The sequence below is a fragment of the Sylvia atricapilla genome, chromosome 3 (genome assembly GCF_009819655.1).
Source record: "Sylvia atricapilla isolate bSylAtr1 chromosome 3, bSylAtr1.pri, whole genome shotgun sequence".
Taxonomy (NCBI): Eukaryota; Metazoa; Chordata; class Aves; order Passeriformes; family Sylviidae; genus Sylvia; species Sylvia atricapilla.
In genome coordinates, this window is record NC_089142.1 from 44,964,722 (window position 1) to 44,983,045 (window position 18,324).

The 18,324-nt window shown below is 43.5% G+C and overlaps 1 protein-coding gene across 5 annotated transcripts in view; it reads right to left on the reverse strand.

The window, feature by feature from the left end:
• Positions 1–789: 789 nt before the first annotated feature.
• SESN1 (sestrin 1) overlaps positions 790–18,324 on the reverse strand; it is an 80,290-nt gene continuing 62,755 nt past the window's right edge. For 2 of the 5 annotated variants that reach the window (XM_066315228.1, XM_066315232.1), the window contains exons 2-10: positions 10,312–10,377; positions 9,228–9,428; positions 8,113–8,295; positions 6,666–6,908; positions 5,255–5,402; positions 4,315–4,427; positions 3,886–4,076; positions 3,509–3,653; positions 790–1,907 (exon numbers count right to left, since the gene is read on the reverse strand). In XM_066315228.1, coding sequence (XP_066171325.1) covers positions 1,821–1,907; positions 3,509–3,653; positions 3,886–4,076; positions 4,315–4,427; positions 5,255–5,402; positions 6,666–6,908; positions 8,113–8,295; positions 9,228–9,428; positions 10,312–10,377 — 1,377 coding nt within the window. In that variant the 3' untranslated portion in view covers positions 790–1,820. Of the gene's footprint in view, positions 1,908–3,508; positions 3,654–3,885; positions 4,077–4,314; positions 4,428–5,254; positions 5,403–6,665; positions 6,909–8,112; positions 8,296–9,227; positions 9,429–9,906; positions 10,050–10,311; positions 10,378–15,722; positions 15,742–17,773; positions 17,821–18,324 lie in introns of those variants that run through there. The other 3 variants (XM_066315231.1, XM_066315230.1, XM_066315233.1) reach the window with 3 other exon arrangements.

Below are 18,324 nucleotides of genomic sequence, written 5' to 3' on the forward strand. Positions count from 1 at the left end.
GGCATTTGGATGTGGCTGGAGAGCAGGAGCAGAGGATGGAAACGGCCAGTTTAGGTTTCTTGGAAAAATTCCTGTCTACCTTTGACCTCAGAAAGCACCTGGAGACTCAAACGCTGCAGAAACCATTCACAGACTGGAAAGGAACAGCTCAGCTATACAATGCCCTTAAGACAGGAAAGTTTTGCACTGTTTTTGGAACATTAAAAATCCTGTATTTTCAGTTAAGAGGAAGCACCAGATGCTTCCTGTTAGTCACAATTTTTGACAGTTTATTAATCTTTCTCCCCTAGATCCTTTTAGATATTTCAGCTTCTTAGATTGTAAACTTAAAACTGTTCTCAGAAGGTTCTGTATAAAGAGAAACCAGTCTGAGCTGAGACCCAGACCAGAGGACAGAAATTAAACTGATGCTGCTTGTGGGCTTGGGAAAATCTGTTTCCCAGAGTCACAGAAAAGCACAGGATCAGGTGAGTTGGAAAGGACCCATTAGCATCATCGAGTCCAACTCCTGGCCCTGCACAAGACACCCCAGGAACCACACCTTGTGCCCGAGAGTTTTGTCCAAATGGGTGAAAATATCAGCAGTACAGAAGAGGTGTTCCCCATACAGTTAGTGAAGCTCTAGCTCTGTTTTTAAACTTTTCCTCCCACCATTTTAGACTCAGTTAAAAAATTCACGGCTCATGATTTTAGCTATGTTTGCTCAGTTACTCTTCCAAAAATTTTAAATGGTCTTAGAACCAGTAAGAACAGAAGCTTAAAGTTAAACCACACAGAAACACCAAGAGAAAAAGTTGTTACCTTTATTTCAAAAATACCAGTAATACTGACAAATTTAAAAAGCAATTCACACTCATACAAAAGTATTCATGTGTTCTCCAAAACCACTGTGTATTAAATGTCAGCATTTTAATCACATTTTGATTTACTAAAAATAGATGTTTTTTAGACTAGTTATTTAAGCAACTGCAAAAATCATTAAGACCAGCGTTGGGCATGTAATACAGTAGGACTGTTTGGCAGTCTAGAACAACATTCCCACACCTTGTCCTAGCTCCTTTTTGGTTCATCCGTGAAAAGGAGGACAAGAAGCTACTCAACACTTTATGTAAGTAGATCTCTAAGAAGCTCTGAGGACTCCAGTCCCCTTCTTTCCATAGGAAAACCATTGCACTTTGGAGCTCACAAAATAATGCTGAACAAACATCCTGTTTTTAAGGCTAAACTAGTTGAGAAAATTGACTGCTATCTTTCAAATTATCAGTGTGGACAGAAGAGGTTTAGTTCTGATTAAACAGGGAATCTAAATAACAAGGCTTTTTGGAAACCACACACAATAAAGGCTCAGACAATAGCAGTGCTCACTTTCACTTCTAGCTCAACTGGAACAGCCTGGGTCTGTTCACTCCACCTGCACAAATAGCAGCATCAAGATTTTCTAAAATTATTCTTGTAGGGAAAGCAAAATTCATCAAGTCCCAGTTCTTTTTGCGCTCTGACTCCTGCAGTATTTGCCTTAACACAAGATCTATGTATCTATGGTTTGCTATATTGCCACAAGGTCAGAGAACGTCCCGGGCTGTCTAAAGCCAAAATACCATGAGCAGGCAGCACTTCTGCACAACCCTGTCTGTCAACTGCCAAGCGTTCGCTGCCCAGTGGCAGCAATGATATTCCAAACATGGAAATAGCTGAAACTAAAGGAGTTATGGCACAATGGGCATCTTAACTTAGAGCTACTGTTGGTCCTGAGGCTTCGTATCTTCCTCTGCCATACTGCAGCTGCAGAACATTCCAACGTCGACAGGCAGCCAGAGACATCAGGTCATATAGCGAGTAATAGCTCTCAGAGCATAAAGTAGTTCGGCTTGCATCCGAGCTTCTACCAGAAGCAAATTTACATGGACCTTCAGGAGAGAGAAGTTAGGCTTTAGCACTGTGCTCATCACCACCCGCTGCAGCCCAAGGAAGCCTCGGGGCTGTGGGTGTTGTGTTGGTGCAGCAGCAGGGGAGCACTGTCTCTGTCACCACCAAGACCCTGCTGTGGAGCTTACTGAGGGCGGCAGAGGAACCAATGCCGCACCTGGTACTGTGGCACAGTGTGGCACTGGCTCATGGGCACGCTTAGGCAGCGCCAGGGCCATAGGAAGAGGAAATCATCCCTTAGCACACCAGCTGGTTTAGCTGGAAAAAACAGACAAGCTTTCAAGCACACAAGCCCTTCGTCAGCAGCACAATATGCACAGCTTGTTCAGTTTTAATGAGGCTAATGATTAAAGGCAGAAGGGCAGTAAGTACCTGTGGAGCAGAGAGGGGTGCTAACAAAGGCAGAGGTGGTAAGGACATTAGCCTCTGGGGGACTGAGAGAGAAACACTCAGGCAGCTACCTCCTGAACAACAGAGTGGTTGGCCAATGTGAAGCACCAGAAAAACTCCCCAAGTGTCATTAAACCTGCTTTCTCTACTGAGACACAGGTGCTCAGTAGCTACTGGAAGTGAGAATTTTAGTTCCCCAGATCATCTCCTCAATGCCTTTACTGCATTTCTTTGACAATGAGATCAGAAATCTGGGGGGGAGAGGGTGGGGAGGGTGTAAGAGTATTTTCTCACTGACAGCAGGTTGCTGTGAGTTTGCTCTAGCATGTAAGGATTGTGTGTGGTTTCACTTGCATGATATCCATGAGGATGTATGGTTATTGTATTCAGTGACATGCATGTGAACGAGCCTTGGATTTTGATGGCTATGGAGATGCAAAGTTTTGGGCTTTAAAGAAAGATTTGTGTGCTTGGAAACCTTATCTACCACAGTTAGTCTAACCAAAACATAGGCAGTTATTTTTCTTGAACAATCTTAAATCACTGTAGTTATGGGACCCTGCTTTAAGGGGTTTATCAAGAACTAGAGCCTCTAGTGATATGAGCATTATTGATTTCTGCATCTTTCTGTTTCAGCATTGACTTTAAATGAGGCCAAGAAATACCCTTCCAAAGCAAAACTGAAGTATTAATGGATTCAATATCTGGGAGTTAACAGCAGGAAATGTGACTGGGAGTGCAATTCAGACTGTAACCCAGCAGCAGAGCTTTTAGGCTTTAGCAAAGAAACTGCTTTGGGGCTGCGCATGCCAAAAGGACCAAGGTACCGGAAAGACCCTGGGCCAGCCAGAGAGCTGTTCCAGGTCTGCTGCCAAGGGATGCATGGATCTTGCACCACTTGCCTCTCTGGGATACAGGCCGTACTGACTGCAGATGAGGTGAAGGTGTGCCATTCTCATGTCTAACCCCCTGTACTGCTCAGAGCTTGCTGAGTCCATGTCAGCTGTTAGCCAGCACACAGGCAGGAGGAAAGGGAGATTATTTCAGCCTGGGAACACAACACTTCCCAGTGACTTCACTGTGAGCAGAACCCCAGGAGCATCAGCTAAAGGTTAAACTGTGTGGCTGTGGCTGTCAGGGAGACACTGATCTGGGGCCCATGGCTGTCCCTCAGCATGCACACAAACTGTACCTTCTCAGAGTGTTCAAACTGTCTCCAGAAGCTATCATACATTCTTTTTGTGGTCTTTTCAGGAGTGCAAACCACAGTCTTGATATAAACTTTAAAGCTGCGGTCCAGCAACTGATTAATTTCACCATAGTCATAATCATCATATCTGTTTGGAATTGAAAGAAAAAAACACTTTCATTTTCAAGCAGCAGTTATTTCACTTGCATTGTTTCTACGTTCCTATGGCAAAACAAATTATTGGGTAAGTGTAGCACTAGTGGCCCTCCCCATAAACAAAAATATGTTTAAAAATAGATGCATGTTTGCTTAATAAATAGTTCTGGTTCAACCCAAGAAAGAAAAGCCAATGTGTTTAGAACAAAAACAGTAGAACTGACCTTATTCCAAACATACAATGAATATAGTTCCAAATAGCTCGTCTTAGCATTGAGGTATCCACATCTTTGTGCATGGCCATTGTGTTGTAAGTCAGATTATAAGCAATATGAAACTTCTCATCAAGTAGTTGTCCCACATCTGGATAAAGACGATTAACTAAGGAATAGCCATGGTCTTCCCAGGAATAATCCTTAGAATAAGTAAAAATGCAGAATGGAGCATTTCAGAAATGAACGTGTGAAGACCCAGAGCGTTAATACAATTATAGATCCAAGGGCAGATAATCCACTGGGGGTGGGGGTTGTTCACTGGCTGGCTTTAAGCCTCACCCATGGGGCAGTGAGAGCACAGCCATTTCCAGGTTTGGTGTCTGGCACAATGAGTAGGTTGTTCCCCAGGCCTCCTGATGGCAGCCCCCAGCCTTTTACCTGAACACGAAAGGTGGGCACGTGCATTCCGTGTCTGGAGAAGTCTTTGTAACCATAGCTGGTATCCTCAAAGTGACGAGACACATCTCTTGTGGCTGCAGATTCTTCATCTTCTGTTAAAGTCAAACAGAATTTCAAACAATTTGGAAAGAACAAATTGGAAGTGTATAAGCAGAACTCTTGCAAAAGAAAGGGTCTCCCTGCTTTTTAATCAAACACATTTTCACTGGACTACAGTGAAGGATTCTCTGGTACAGATTCTCTGCAGCTATGGTGCTCAGAGGCAACTCCATGAAAAACACTCCGGTTGTTTCTTACAGGCAAACATCTTTTTCTCCCTTCTGTTGTACTGCAGTCTTCAGCCTATCCCCTGAATCTAAGGGACATTTCCCCCCCTAACTCAAGAGGTCAGTAAAAATATCAGGGGAGAAACCTGGTTTGAAACAGAGAACTCATTAAAAAAGAGACTTCTATGCCAAGTTTGTCTTAGAGGAAACTGTACTGAAGAGCCCGTCGCAACCCTAAACTTGTAATAAATTAAGTATTGTCTCTCAGTCATCTGAAAAGTAATGTTTCATACACTTAAACAGCAAAGCATATCAAGTGTCTTGTTTTTTTTAGTGTCTTGCAAGATGCTTAAATCTCCTGTGAAACTTCTAAAACTCTCAAGAGAGATTCCATTTCTTCTGGAGATTTCTATTAAGCACAATATTGGTGAGAGAGTGTTATGGTCTGTCAGCGAGCAGCCACAAATCTCGACACTACTTTGCTTTCAAGTGATCCTGGAAGAAAACAAGGTATCCCTAATCTTGATTCCTTCAAAGAAATTACAATGTTTGTGAGACATCTAATAGCACTTCTTTCCCCTTTCACAGGAGTATTTCTTTAGATAATTTGAAAAAGTCTTAATAAATACATATACAGACTACATCTGTGCTACCTGAAGAGCACACGAACATGCTTTCTCTCTTCTCTCTTTCAAAACGTGTGGCCATCTCTTCTTGGCTGGCTTCCTCTTCATCTCTGCACTCCTGCAGCTGCTTCATTTTCTCCATAAGAGCTTCAACTTCACAGACAGACTCTGTAGACTAAAAAGAAGAGAAAGATGTTTCATCTTCATGCAACAGGAACTGACAATGATAGCAGAAATTGCCAAGCCAGAAAGTTTAAATACAGCTGAAGTCCTTTACATCTTTAAATACAGATTTTTCAAGGAACACAGTTTTTGAAAGAAACCTGACCCAATGGTTTACATTTAGTCATCATCTTTTCCCAATTAAATCCCTGGTATTTTTAGCAGGATTTAAAAATCACAGCACTTTGGAACTAGTTGTTCTCACACTAAAATTAGTTTCTCATAGTCTAAATGTTCAGCAACAAAAAAACAAGGAGCTGTAACAGAAATTCTGGTAGAGGAAGTAACAACAATTTACCCCCCAACTGTATTTTTCCCCGCCTCTGCTCACAGAGAAGAAACATTGAAGGAAAAAGGAAGGGTGAGTACAAATGCAGATTTAACCAAGCCTCAAAAGAAAGTCAGTGCAAGATAATCGTCTTTCACAACAGTTTTTGTAACACCACAAGAATTCAGTAATTGATCTTGTAAACCTTCATCAGCACCAAAGTAAAGTAAAAGAATCTTTAATTTATACAGTTCTTCCCCTTTCCTCCCTGCCTTTTGCAGTCTGCCCCTTCAGAGAGCCAGCAAGCTCCATCAAACTAATTTAAATGCCACCCACACCACTGCAGTAAAATATCACTGGTAAGAATCTTGCAGTGAGAACACCCTCGTGGCTGTTCTTAAACCAACACTTAGTTCACATCATGCTTTTCACCAAGGGAAAACAAGCCCAGATCAGCACAACTGCTGCAGGCAGGAGAGAGTGTTTTAAAGAGATTCACAAAGTTGTGAATGATCTGTTAAGAATGATCTGTTGTGTGATGCATGACAAACACCTTAGGGCAAAAAAGTCAGAGCCTGGAATTAAAGGAAGAGCCAACTTTCCATTGCACCGATGAAAAATGCATTCCTGGCCACTGCTGCTCAGGACACATGTCATGAACTAGCTGAGGCTGGGACTCATCTCAGTTCACCTTTATGAATAACAGGCAGAAAAAAAAGACAACAGAGATTGTGCCTGTTTCTCCCTTTGGTAGCTTTCCAATATCATTTCAGCTCCTCCTAAATGCATTTTTTCAATACCCACATCTGGATTAGGCTCATCAATCCCATTCTCAAAGAAAGAAAAGAGACAGGCACCCTCCACATATTAAGTTTACAAAGACAATACTATTGGACTACTATCTAAACAATCTATTGGAAGAGGTTGTTTGTTTAGACACACACTTACTGGAATAATTCCAGCTGGGCTGCCATGGATTTCATCCACCCCGTGGTAACCGTTTGTTATATCACATATGCAATAGTTACTGACAGAGGGGGGCCTGAATGTGTGACCCCCTTCACAGTCGATCTCTGGGCTGATCCCACAGCCAAATGTGAAGGAAGCAAGGGAGTGGTAGTGTGTAAGGAGAACGACTGCATGGATCAGCTCTGCCAGGGACCAGCTGTTCTCTTCAGTCTTCAAAAGTTGCTTTAAAAATAATGCAAGACAAAAGTGTTAAAGTAATTAATTTGACCCCATCTGAATGCAGTTTTATCAACACATTTCTTTGCCAGGTAAGATTATTTTTCCACCATCCAAACGTGCTTCCTAACTCTCTGTTTCCATTAGTATGCTCAGTGACCTGTTACCAGGTGACCTGCCAGACATAGATCTGCATGGTTAAGCCACAAAGGACACAACTTCTCTCTCTGTCCCTGGGCAATTGAATAAGCTGGGGTTTCTCTTCTGCACCATGTGGTTTCTGTCATGGCCATACTGACTTGCATTGAAATTTCACACTTCTAAGGAAGATGAAACCACAACTGTTGCGTGTTTGTTCAAATGGGCTTCACAGCATCAGAAAACCCAGGCAACTCCTTGCAGATCAGCTGTGCAAAACCCTAGCACCAGGGCCAGGCTCCCTCCATCTCATCCCTGTGGGTGGAATGCTCTAGATTCAACCAGAAGCTTCAAACCCCAACTTCCCCTTCAGGCAGGAAAGTGTGGGAGGTTTGGGGCCTTCTGGCAGAGCGTGCACCCTCCCCGCCAGCGCAGCGTCCTGCCCCAGCTGGACCTGCCACCACCTCTCACCAGGCCGGGCAGCACCTAGGAAGTCCCAGCACCCAGCTGGGGACTGCTCCTGCCTACAGCCACAGAGGAGAGCAGAAGGGGTGGAAGAAGCAGCCCCTTGGTGGTTTGTTGGTGCTGCAGTCCTGGCTGTCCTGTACCACCACCACTCTCCTGGGCAGCTCTGCCCACCTGCTCCCTCCATCCCAGCCTGAAAACTCAGCATTTGAACTGGCAGCAAGCCAGACAGAAATGTGGTGGCTGGTGTTCTGCCTGACTTCTGGCAGCATCTCAGAAGCACCTGGGGGTAATGGCTACTGAAAGCACACAGCTTGAGGAGGGAGGTGCACACCTGAGCACACTGTCATTGCACCAACAGAATTCCAACACGACTGGGAAGTTCCAGCGTGTTGCACACTAAATTTGTTACTCAGTTAAGAGCAGTTATGGTCCTGTTAGTTTTATGTAACAGGGCACAAGTGATACTATATCATGCAGTGATGTAGCCCTGAAATCAAAGTCATTACCACAGAACACCTTTCATCCTGTCTGGCTCTGAACCCCAAGAATTTGTGATTGCTTTATCAAAACAAGGGACATTCATATTACTCTATGAAAGACCTACCTCGATATGTTCCTTGGTGATAAGCCAGGGTCGGTGAGCCAACATTTTGTTCAATTCTCCTAAATTTTGCAATTTTTGAGGTGCATTTTCCAGACCATTCAACCATTTAGGGTCTCCACCAACATGAAGGAAGTCATTCACATGGAGGTTAACAAGGTAAGAGCACTGATGCCGTGCTGCAGCCTAGAAAGGAAAACAGTGTGGTACAGAAAACAATTAGAGAAAGTTAGTACTTTATGACAAATACCGTAAGTCATCATTTCCTCAAAACATCCAATAAGAAGACTTGCACTGAACAAAGACTCAAGTAAGAAAAGATTTCTGAGATTAACACATCAGCTTGTTGATTATTGTTCTCACAACATAAGTATCGCTTGTTCATACACACCATCATTATGCTGGCTACAGGTGCAACATGCCTATATCCAGGGAGAAATACAGGCATGTATTTATTACATTTCCTGAAGCAAGTAATCCATACTGCATCGTAGTCCCCAGGGGGAAGAAGCTGTCTCTAGCTGCATCTTTACCACTAACAATCAAAAGCAGGTTTTAGATTGCATATGGCAAGAAAGACTACGGACAGCTTCTCAGCAAAAAAAAACAAACCTCAGTATCACTTACTCCCACACTTTCTACATCAAATTAAGACACAGCCTAAAACTTTAATTCCACTTCAGCAAGCAAAGATCATTGAACTGGCAAATTAAAAATTAGAAATCAACCACTTTTGGCAGAAAATTTGCTTAGAATTTACATACTCAGAAATCCATGATGGGGCCAACTACTGAGTTAGAGAGGGGTGTATGTGACAGGACATACACAAAAAAACAAGCTTTCCTGAGAAATAGTTTCTAATATACTAGGGAAGCAAATAATTTGTCTTATTTCTACAGCATGCTTTTCCCCTTTTTCTCACAGCCCTACCAAATCTATGCACATAAAGTGCTGCTCTTCTGAAACCATCTGTAAAGCAGACACCAGCAAACCTACTCTGCTCTTCCCTTAGCTGCTGGTGAAATGCCTTTCAGCTAGAAAGCACAAAACACGGTGACAGCTGCTCTCAGACAGGATTCGAGGCGCGGGCAGCGCGGCGCTTTCAGCCTGGCGCGTACCATTATCCCGATGTAGTGCCGGTAATGGAGCGGGAGCGGGCCGTCCATCTGCAGGAGATAGTGCTGAGTTTTTAGAAAGCTTTCCAGATACTGCGGGTGGAAAACCATCACCAAGGTGACGTTGTCCAGTCGGCCCAGCGTGGCAAAAGACTCTGCAAACAGTGTGTGCATTGTGGCGTCCTCCTTTCCCACCTGAATTGTCTGATGGGAGAGAAAGCAATGAGCAATATTGTCCAAGTACCACCAACAAAATAGCAAATAAATATATTATGACAGCACCCAGAGGCCCCAAGTGAAAGGAATTATACTATAAATCTATTAATGGCGTTAAATCAGTGCACATAAGGCACATAAAATCCCTGTAATACCTCTCATTTAGGAGATCACAAGTGGTTATATCAGCAAAAGGAGATTTTTTGCTTTAGTCTCTCTCTAATAGAAGACTGGCTTCTCATTTTTAACTGTCTCACCTTCACTTTCTCGAATACCCCACGCTGATCTTAATTTATTATAACAAAAAGCTAATCAAATCATCACTTCTACTAAGTGAAAAATAAATGAAAGAAGTAAAAAGCTAGCTAAGGTGACAAGAAAGAAAAAAGGGAAATTGAAAAAGACTAAAATTCCTACAAAACCACAGGCACATTACTAACTTTTCCTCTGCTCCAAATTCTCTTACCAGACGATCAGGGGAGAAGCAGCAGAAATGCTCATCCACAGCACTCTGAAGCTCCTTAGAATCTTCAGAGTACTAGAGGCAGCTCAAGAAAAAGCAATCCCAGAGCAGAGGGGCAGGTACCTTGTGGACCAGTAGGAAATTACATCCGGATGTTCACAAGGAAACGGTATTGGGTTTCTCTCATGCTAGATAGCAGCATGGGAGGGGTTATAACTATTCCAAAGCTCCCCAAGGCTCTGACTGTTCTGTACACTAGTACTGTGGCCAAAGTCTCAGGACTGAATGTGATCACTACTGAAAATGTTTTGCAGATCAGCAGCTGTCCTGAAACCAGTGTGGGCTACTACTAAAATTATGTTCCTTAAAAGCATAAAGTTCACTATGTACTTGAAAACACTACCACACCTCCTTCTCAGGGATGAATCTGCTTGGTCCGTGTCCCAGTGGTCTAGGAATTCTTATTCCAAGTTCCTAGAAAAGAAAATTACACCACCTCAGCATTTAGTTATAAACAGCTTTTTAGCTGTGGTTGCTAGAAAGAAAAGAGTTCTCCATTCAGACCTGGGCTTATTTGGGTACTTGTGGTACTCTTGCACGGGGACTTTTACTAGTACTGTTTGTACAAATGCAAATAATTTTTTTATACAAGTACTTTATAATTAGCTGAGCTTGTTTACAGCACACTGTCCCACTCCAGCAACAAAAAGTTCAACAACAAAGGCCCTGTCGACCAAAGAAAACACACAGAAATTTATATGCATGCACACACACACACACAAACACACTACAGCCTGGTTCACAGAAAATTCTGCATAAAGCATATTTTGGCAGGGTGTCCAGGACAAGGAGTTCTGAACATGCCGGCTGCTGTGTGGTTATGCCACTGATACAAAACGAAGCTGCTGTGTGTGTGTACATCCGCAGTTCGCCAGCACACAACACCCTGTGCATCTGTCAGGAAATGAAACAGCTGTAACCCTAATCAGATTTCTTCTTCCCAACCTCAAAGAGCACTTAAACTGCTGAAAGTACCTGATGTACATTTGCATCTGCTTTCTTTTCAAGATAGGATAAAAAGCTATTCACATTTGCAGGGAAGGAGGGAGGGAGGGGAATTTGTTCCATCAGAGCAGCAGCAGCTATGCCCTTGCATCGGCTTGCGTGGATGTGTTGTCTTGCAGGTAAGGTGGAGGCTGGACAACCCTGGCAGTTCACTACTTGTCCTCTCTCCTTCAGCTGGATGAAGTTTTCTAACAGGCCTACGGCACCCTGGCCTTTTCTGCAGCCAAGGAGCAAATACATAGAAGATTTGGGTGCATTTGTGTCCTGCCTATTAACACTGTTCCCTCTGAAGATAGGAGCTGTGTGTTCCAGGGCCGTCTCTATTTAGCACAGAGCATCTCCGTGACAAGGCACTGCAGGTTCCAGGGGATGAGGTACCAAAGCAGGCCGTGGCCTCACCTCACACTTTCACACATCCCCCATGCCATCACTGCAGAGGTTCCCTCTGCCGTGTGTGTGGCACTCACTGCAAACCAGCTCTCCTGAGGGGATTACTCCCCAGTGAGCAGCTTGGTTTCTCCAGGAAGGACAGGAGCCCTGCCAGCTGATGGCATGACACTCTTACAGATGGAGGGAGACCTGGGATTAAACCTGAGGGCTAAACACTAGGTATTATATAAACAAATGGTTTGGGCTCCTTACCTGTACCCTCCTTCCCAACCATCTTTTAGAACATATCCACAGCCTCTGTTCCACAGCCAAACTCATCCATTTTGTGACTAAACCAACTTCGTCCAGGTTCTCAAGCAGGTTTAGATGAATAAATACCATGCAATGAACCAGCTGAGGCCACACAGAGCAGAGGGACACCTTCAGCTGTTTTAGACCTTGAGAGCAGATGATGCCCCAAGAGCTGCCTGCCAAATGCAGTTGTTAACTTCACCACATTTTCCCCATGTAGGTAAAGGATGTTATAAACATGCAATACTGGCTGCACTCACTACTGCACTTTTTCTCTCTTTAGCTGAGGTTTCTATCTGCAGTACAGAGTTCACTGTATGAGAAGCAATTTTATTAATCAGTTACTGTTTCCTGAACTTTCCCCTAAGACTAAAAAACAGCTTCAGAGAGCTGGAAACAATGAGTGCAGGCCTAAGTGGCAACTACCAAACTCTTCAGACTCTGAGAGTCTCCTTAAATCCTAAAGTCAGACGTCTTCATTTCTCAAGTCCTACTTGGATGAAGTAAGATCAAAGGGCACCTCTTCCAAACAGTTTTTTCACTTTTCCCCCTCAGTGTAGCTTATTTCCTGCTATGGGTCCCAAGACACACCAGCAAATTTTGCCTGTCAGCCAAGCAATGCCACTTGTAGGATGGAATTTATCATCATCTCTCTTTAAAACTTCAGCAGAGCTTCTTATCTTGGCTATAACTACATTAGAGAAACATCTTATAGCCGAACAACAGCAAACAAAAAGAGAGATCATTTAAACTGTAAGCAGCATTTAATTTAGCAGATGTCTGCAGTTTGCCAGATGAAGACTCCAAGACAAATACCTTGAAGTTTAATTCTTGAACAAGTGTTTTTCAGTCTTTCCTTTTCCCAGAACAGTTAGAGGAAGAAAATAAAGAAACAAACCTAGATTTAAGAACCTGAGATCAGCAGACTGCTAACGTATCTTGCTTCACAATCTAAAATACATCACAATCAATATATTTCTGGTTTTTAAAGCATACAGAGGTCAAACTTACAATTACACAGCACATAACAGGTCACATTACTCAACTATCCAAACCCTCACTGTAACAAAGGATTTGTGAAGATGAGCCTGTTTCCCAGCTGCAAAATGGGGGCTTCTTCCAGAGGGCGCTGAGAACAGAAGCAACTTGCCATGAGGGGCATGCTTAACACAGTCATGAGAGTTGTGTAAATTCTGACCCATTAGAAGCCTTTTGAAAACTTGTTCTTCAGTTACAAGCTATGGCAGATCTTTTAAAAACTATTTTCCTCTTTTTTCCAGAAGCAGCATTTAATCAAGTTCTCTTAGTACTTCAGAAACGGCTGTGTGCTTCCAGCATCCCAGCATTTCAAGTACTCGATAACACAGTAATAATTCTCAAAACAGAACTAGTGAATTTCTCCTTTGTCCTGAATGTATTTCTATGCTTCATGATATCCTTCTCTAAACGTCCATCATTCAAATACACTCAGCTCATGGAGTAACACTCTCCCTCTCCAAGGCAAGACCTGCATCCTGACCAGACACACCACTACGTCTCTCTTCTGCACGTTTCTCTTAAAGCACCATCTCACATGAAGCACCAACAAGCACTTGGTGAAGCAGCTGTGTCTAGGACAAGCAGCCGCTGGAAAAAAAGCCTGTATTCCCTTTGGTTATTCCTAAATTATAAGCAACTTGCATGCAATTCCAGGCCACAGAATTGCACACCAAAGTGACCTACTTAGTTACACATTCTCTGCATCAAACTTCTCCTGGTTCCTTTCCTCTTGTTTGTCAGCCTCACCATACCACTTTCATTCAGTCTAGAAACTCTGCTCTGAATACAGCTCAAAGCTCAGCAGAAAGCCAACCACAACTGAGGCTTTAGGTGAAAATAAATAATAACAATAACAATAATAACAATAATAACAATAATGATGCTGATGCATCAGACTCACTCCATCTTCAAAGCCAGAACATAAAACTCAGGTGGCTGCAAAGCTGAGCACCAGGATTTCACCCTCAACACCCAGAAGCTCAAGCTAATGGAAGGAGATAGGCCTGGCTGGGTGGCAATTGACTCCACTGCTCACCCTCCAAATATACCAAACAAAAAAGCAAGACTTTAGCCAACTAAATGCTGTATTGCTGTGTTGACAGAGACAACCTCAAAAAACACAGAAAAGCCTTCTCTTCTCCCTTATGTAATGTAACTTATATTATATGTACATATATAATGTACATGTATGTAACTAATGGTGGTACAGCCACCATTATTATTTCCACGGGAACTATGCTCACCAGGCACCTATCATTTCTCAATCTACACATCCCTCACCACTGCTGTATCAGCCCAGCATCACATCTCATGCATTTAGATAATGCAAGATTCCTGTGAGGTAGGACAAGTACATTATCTCCCATCTAGAAGAAAAAAAATCTCTGAGAAATAGAAAAGCTACACATCTTAGAGAAGTTGCTATGGAAGACTGGTGGCTTGAAGCTGAGATCTCTCATGTCACAGGCTAATGCCCCTAACCATCAGACTGTGTGCCTGTTCAGAGACTTCTCAGCCAGGAAATGCTTTATGCAAATTTACACCAAGAAACAGCACTGCAGAGCTGAGACAGAAAAGTTAATGAGACATGTCTGCAAGCTTAATTATACACTTCCCAGTTACCACTCACTCTGACCAGTCTGCCTCATTTAGCACATCCAACTGCATAAGGACAACCAGACCAAAAGTCTGTACTGCCTGCCCATACATGCTCAGGGAAGACCCCGATAAAGCCTCAAACATGTGTAAATTCACACAACTTAGAGCTTTTCTGTCTCTTACAGCTGTCAATCCAGCCCAATTTTTAGGTAGCTTTTTAAAGGAACATAATTCCTGTCAAATTTATGTAAAAGGCTGAGATAAAAAATTGAACTGCAATTGTGTAGAAGAGGTTTGTAAATATTTAAAGTACAACACACATTACCTCTGCCTGTAATAGAACATCATCCTCTTTGGTTCTGAATCTCTTTAAAATGTATGTTAAAAAAAAAAATAAAAAAAGTCACAGTATAAGCAGACACCCAGTATCAGAAATTTCACCTCAGAACACTGAAAACAGAACTAAGCTACAAGCCAGGTCACAGAGCCTCTGTAAAAGAAACAGATATCTAACCTAAGCTACAGTTCTTCCTCCATTGTACGCCTAAAATGCTTTTTCAGATCCTTGTTGGTTCCTCACTATTGGCTCCTTGCAGCTAGAGCTCTGTCCCTTATCACAAAACCTCTCCCAAAACTCAGTGGTAGTTTTGTCCAGTGAATGTGGAGACTGTTACCAAACTGCTAATTTTCAGTCATTCAGGACTGATGAGCTACAATCCACAATGCTCACTTAGACTGCTTCCCTGGTGTTAGGACAGAGTCATTTTGCTCCCCTCAAGCACAATCAGTAACACTATCAAGTCTACCACATTTGTATCTACCAGAAAGACTTACTTATTACATATTTACTTAGTCCTTCTCTAAATGGCAAAGGGAACATTTTATCATAGACAAGCTACAGGCGAAGTAAAATTATAATTATCAATTTACTTCACTAAACTAAATTTAAATTAATGTCTTTATCTGAATCATCTATGTCCTGATTAAGCACTAAATGCTGCTAGGTTTAAACAAAATTATATGAAAATCACACCCCATAATACAATATAAAACCATCTAATGTAATGAACCAGAGAAAGGAAATGAGATTGAGGTGAAGTTTTCGGAGGTAACATTTTCCTAGACAACCAGTCATCATTTCATGTTATCTAAGGGCTTTCTTACCCAATCTTAGGGTTAAGAAAGGCACAATGAGCTTTGAGTTAAAAACTATTCAACACAATCTCTAGTACTCAACTAATTCTACTACAAGGAGCAGAATTAACTCCACTAGCATGCCAGTGATGAAAATTCAGCTTAGTATATGATGAGCATTTGAAGCATGGGCATTAAAAATACCCATTTAGGGCTTTATAAGCTTACAGGATGAAATGCCCCTAAGCTTGTAAGTATCCAAGAAGGTTGTGCAGCATTTCCAAGGGAGACTTGGCACTTACCAGTCTAAGAGGCTTCATGCTGCTGCTGCTGTGCTCACTGTGAACTGTCTGGTTTCCACTTCCCTTTTAAAGGCCACCGAGCAAAACCTCACTGGTGGTGACACTGAGACTACAAATGGAGTTTGCACATTTAAGAAGTTAACAACCACGGCTGGCACAATTGGACAGGACAGGACAAGCTGTCTCCAAGCTGATACATACTAAGCCTAAAAACTGCATTTTCAGTTCTGCTAATTGCAGCAGCTACTGTAGTTTTTCATAGCAGACAAAAAACTTTTAGGAAAGAGGGAATTAAGAACAAAGAGTGATGATTAAATACAGTTCTTTTTGTACACACAGAGAAATCCTACATCTTTTCTAAATGCCGGGCTATGCAGAGCTGTTTTTTCCTTTTTTATTTGTTTACTTAATCCCAAAGTAGCTGCAATTGCTGTGGCTTTCCCAAACAAACAACGATTCACCTTAAAATGACAGAAAAAAAATTATCCTAGCAGTTTAAATTTTTGCCCTGGTTCCATTTGCTGGGTATGTCAGACTGTCATTCAGCTGAAGTAACAGACATGTCTCTACTTGTACAGATTCAAAGAAGTGAGAGCAAGTACTCCCCCTCTGTTACAAAGCACTTTGTTACACAGGCCTACCACTCTTCACTGGAATTAGAGCATGGCAAATGCTGAACTGCTCCTCTTTCATATAGAATATGTTGTTCTTACATGAATTTAAAGACATAAATTACTTTAATTTCATTATCACTTCTCTGAATGTCTAAAGGTCCTTTGAAATATCTGATTTCAAAAACATCCCCATCTAGTTTATGTGACTTGATTCAAGACAGAAATCAAGGCAAGTGAGAGCGTGTCTAAGATCACACTCCTTGTTCACAATGGCAGGAATAAAAGCAAAGCCCAGACTCCTCTGTCTCCATCTCTAGCACCTCTTCTCTGGTCATTTTCTGCAACTGAGTGGTACAAGCAGGTCCAGCTGCCGCAGTCTCAAGGTGCCTGCCAATGTGCTACCTACTCTTCTTCAGCATTAACAGCTCTTCCTGAAGTGGTTTTGTGACACAACTGCCTAGACTCCACAACCCAATTTACTTTTGATATGAGCTCACTGAAACTGAGGCTGAGTTTCAATGATTAGTGCCTTGCTTTTTTTTTTACACGGCACTTTTGTAATGAAACAGAAAGCATTAAAGGGCAAAGGATTTCAAATGAATGCCCGCGATCTCCCTGCTTTAAACACTACTTCAATACCAATAAATCGGTGACACAGAAGGAAACAGTCTAAATATGACAGGAACCTTTTGCATTACGTAGACTGTACTGCTGGATTACGTCAAAGCAAAGCATATATCCATATACACGTATCCATACGTATCCATGAAGTACTGGATTACTCTAAATCAGAAAAAAACAAAACAAAGTTCTGCGGCGACCTACATCAGTTCTAAGGATTTAAAAATTTCCTTTAAAAGAAGAATCTTAACGTGGTAACACTAAGAAATTTACACGAGAAATCCAAATCAGCGGGTTTATTCCTGCCCAAAATAACGCCCTTGACTTGCATTTGTTTATAATTACAGCCCGCTCTTCTCCATGAGAAACACAAAAGCAGCCTTACTGTTTCAAAATGATAATCCAAATCTATGCGAGAACGACGTAAACGCCGGGCAGTTCCGAGGGAAAAACCACCTGGACGAGCCCGAGAACTCTGCAGAGGCACCCGGTTACCACACACCCCAGCGGAACACAGCCCTCCTGGGACCAGGGGCGTCGCGGATAGCGACAGCATCTGCACTGTCACCGGTGGCAGCGGCTGCTTATCCCGCACTGTCACCGCAGACAGCGGCTGAACAGGACCTGCGAAAGCCCGAACGACACCCAGCCAGCAAGGAGCCCGCAGGGAAACGCCGCTCCTGCCTCCGCAGCCCCGCGGACGATCCGCAGGGGGCAGCCCCGACCCCCGCCCCTCCTTGCAGCAGGGATTTCTCTGGGGGACGCGGCCGGGGAGAGACCCGCGCCCCGAAGGCACCCCCGGCCCCCCGCGAGTACCTGGTGCTGCCGGCCCGGGCTCGCCACCGTCCGGACAGCGCTGTGGGGCCGGGCCGGCTCCGCTCGGGCAGCCCCGCTGGGCTCTGCCCCACACCGCCGGGGCGGTCCCAGCCCCGTCCCGCCCGCCCGGCGCAGGGCGGAGCGGCGGCCGGCCGCTGTCTCGCCGGGCTCCGGCGGCTGCTCCCTGTGCCCGAGCGGCGTCACACGCCCCGGGCCCCCCGTCCAGTGCAACCACGGCCCGGCAGGACAGCCTCGAGCCCCGGACCCCTTGGCTGCCCTCCGCTCTCTTCCCCGGCACAGAGACGCTCCTTGGACAATGCTTCCCGCCCCCCTCTCCTGGTTCCTTATGCAAGAGTTTCTACCTTCTTTTTAAGCGACAAAATAATTACGGCTTTTAAACCGAGAAATCGCAGGAGGTTCACATTTTGCAGATATTTGTGTGACTAAGTATGCTGCTGCTGCAGAAATCTGGCCTCCTGCCTATTCCCAAGATCATAACAATCCTGGGCAAACATATGTTTTGCAATCGTATCAGCAAAACACTCGGCCTT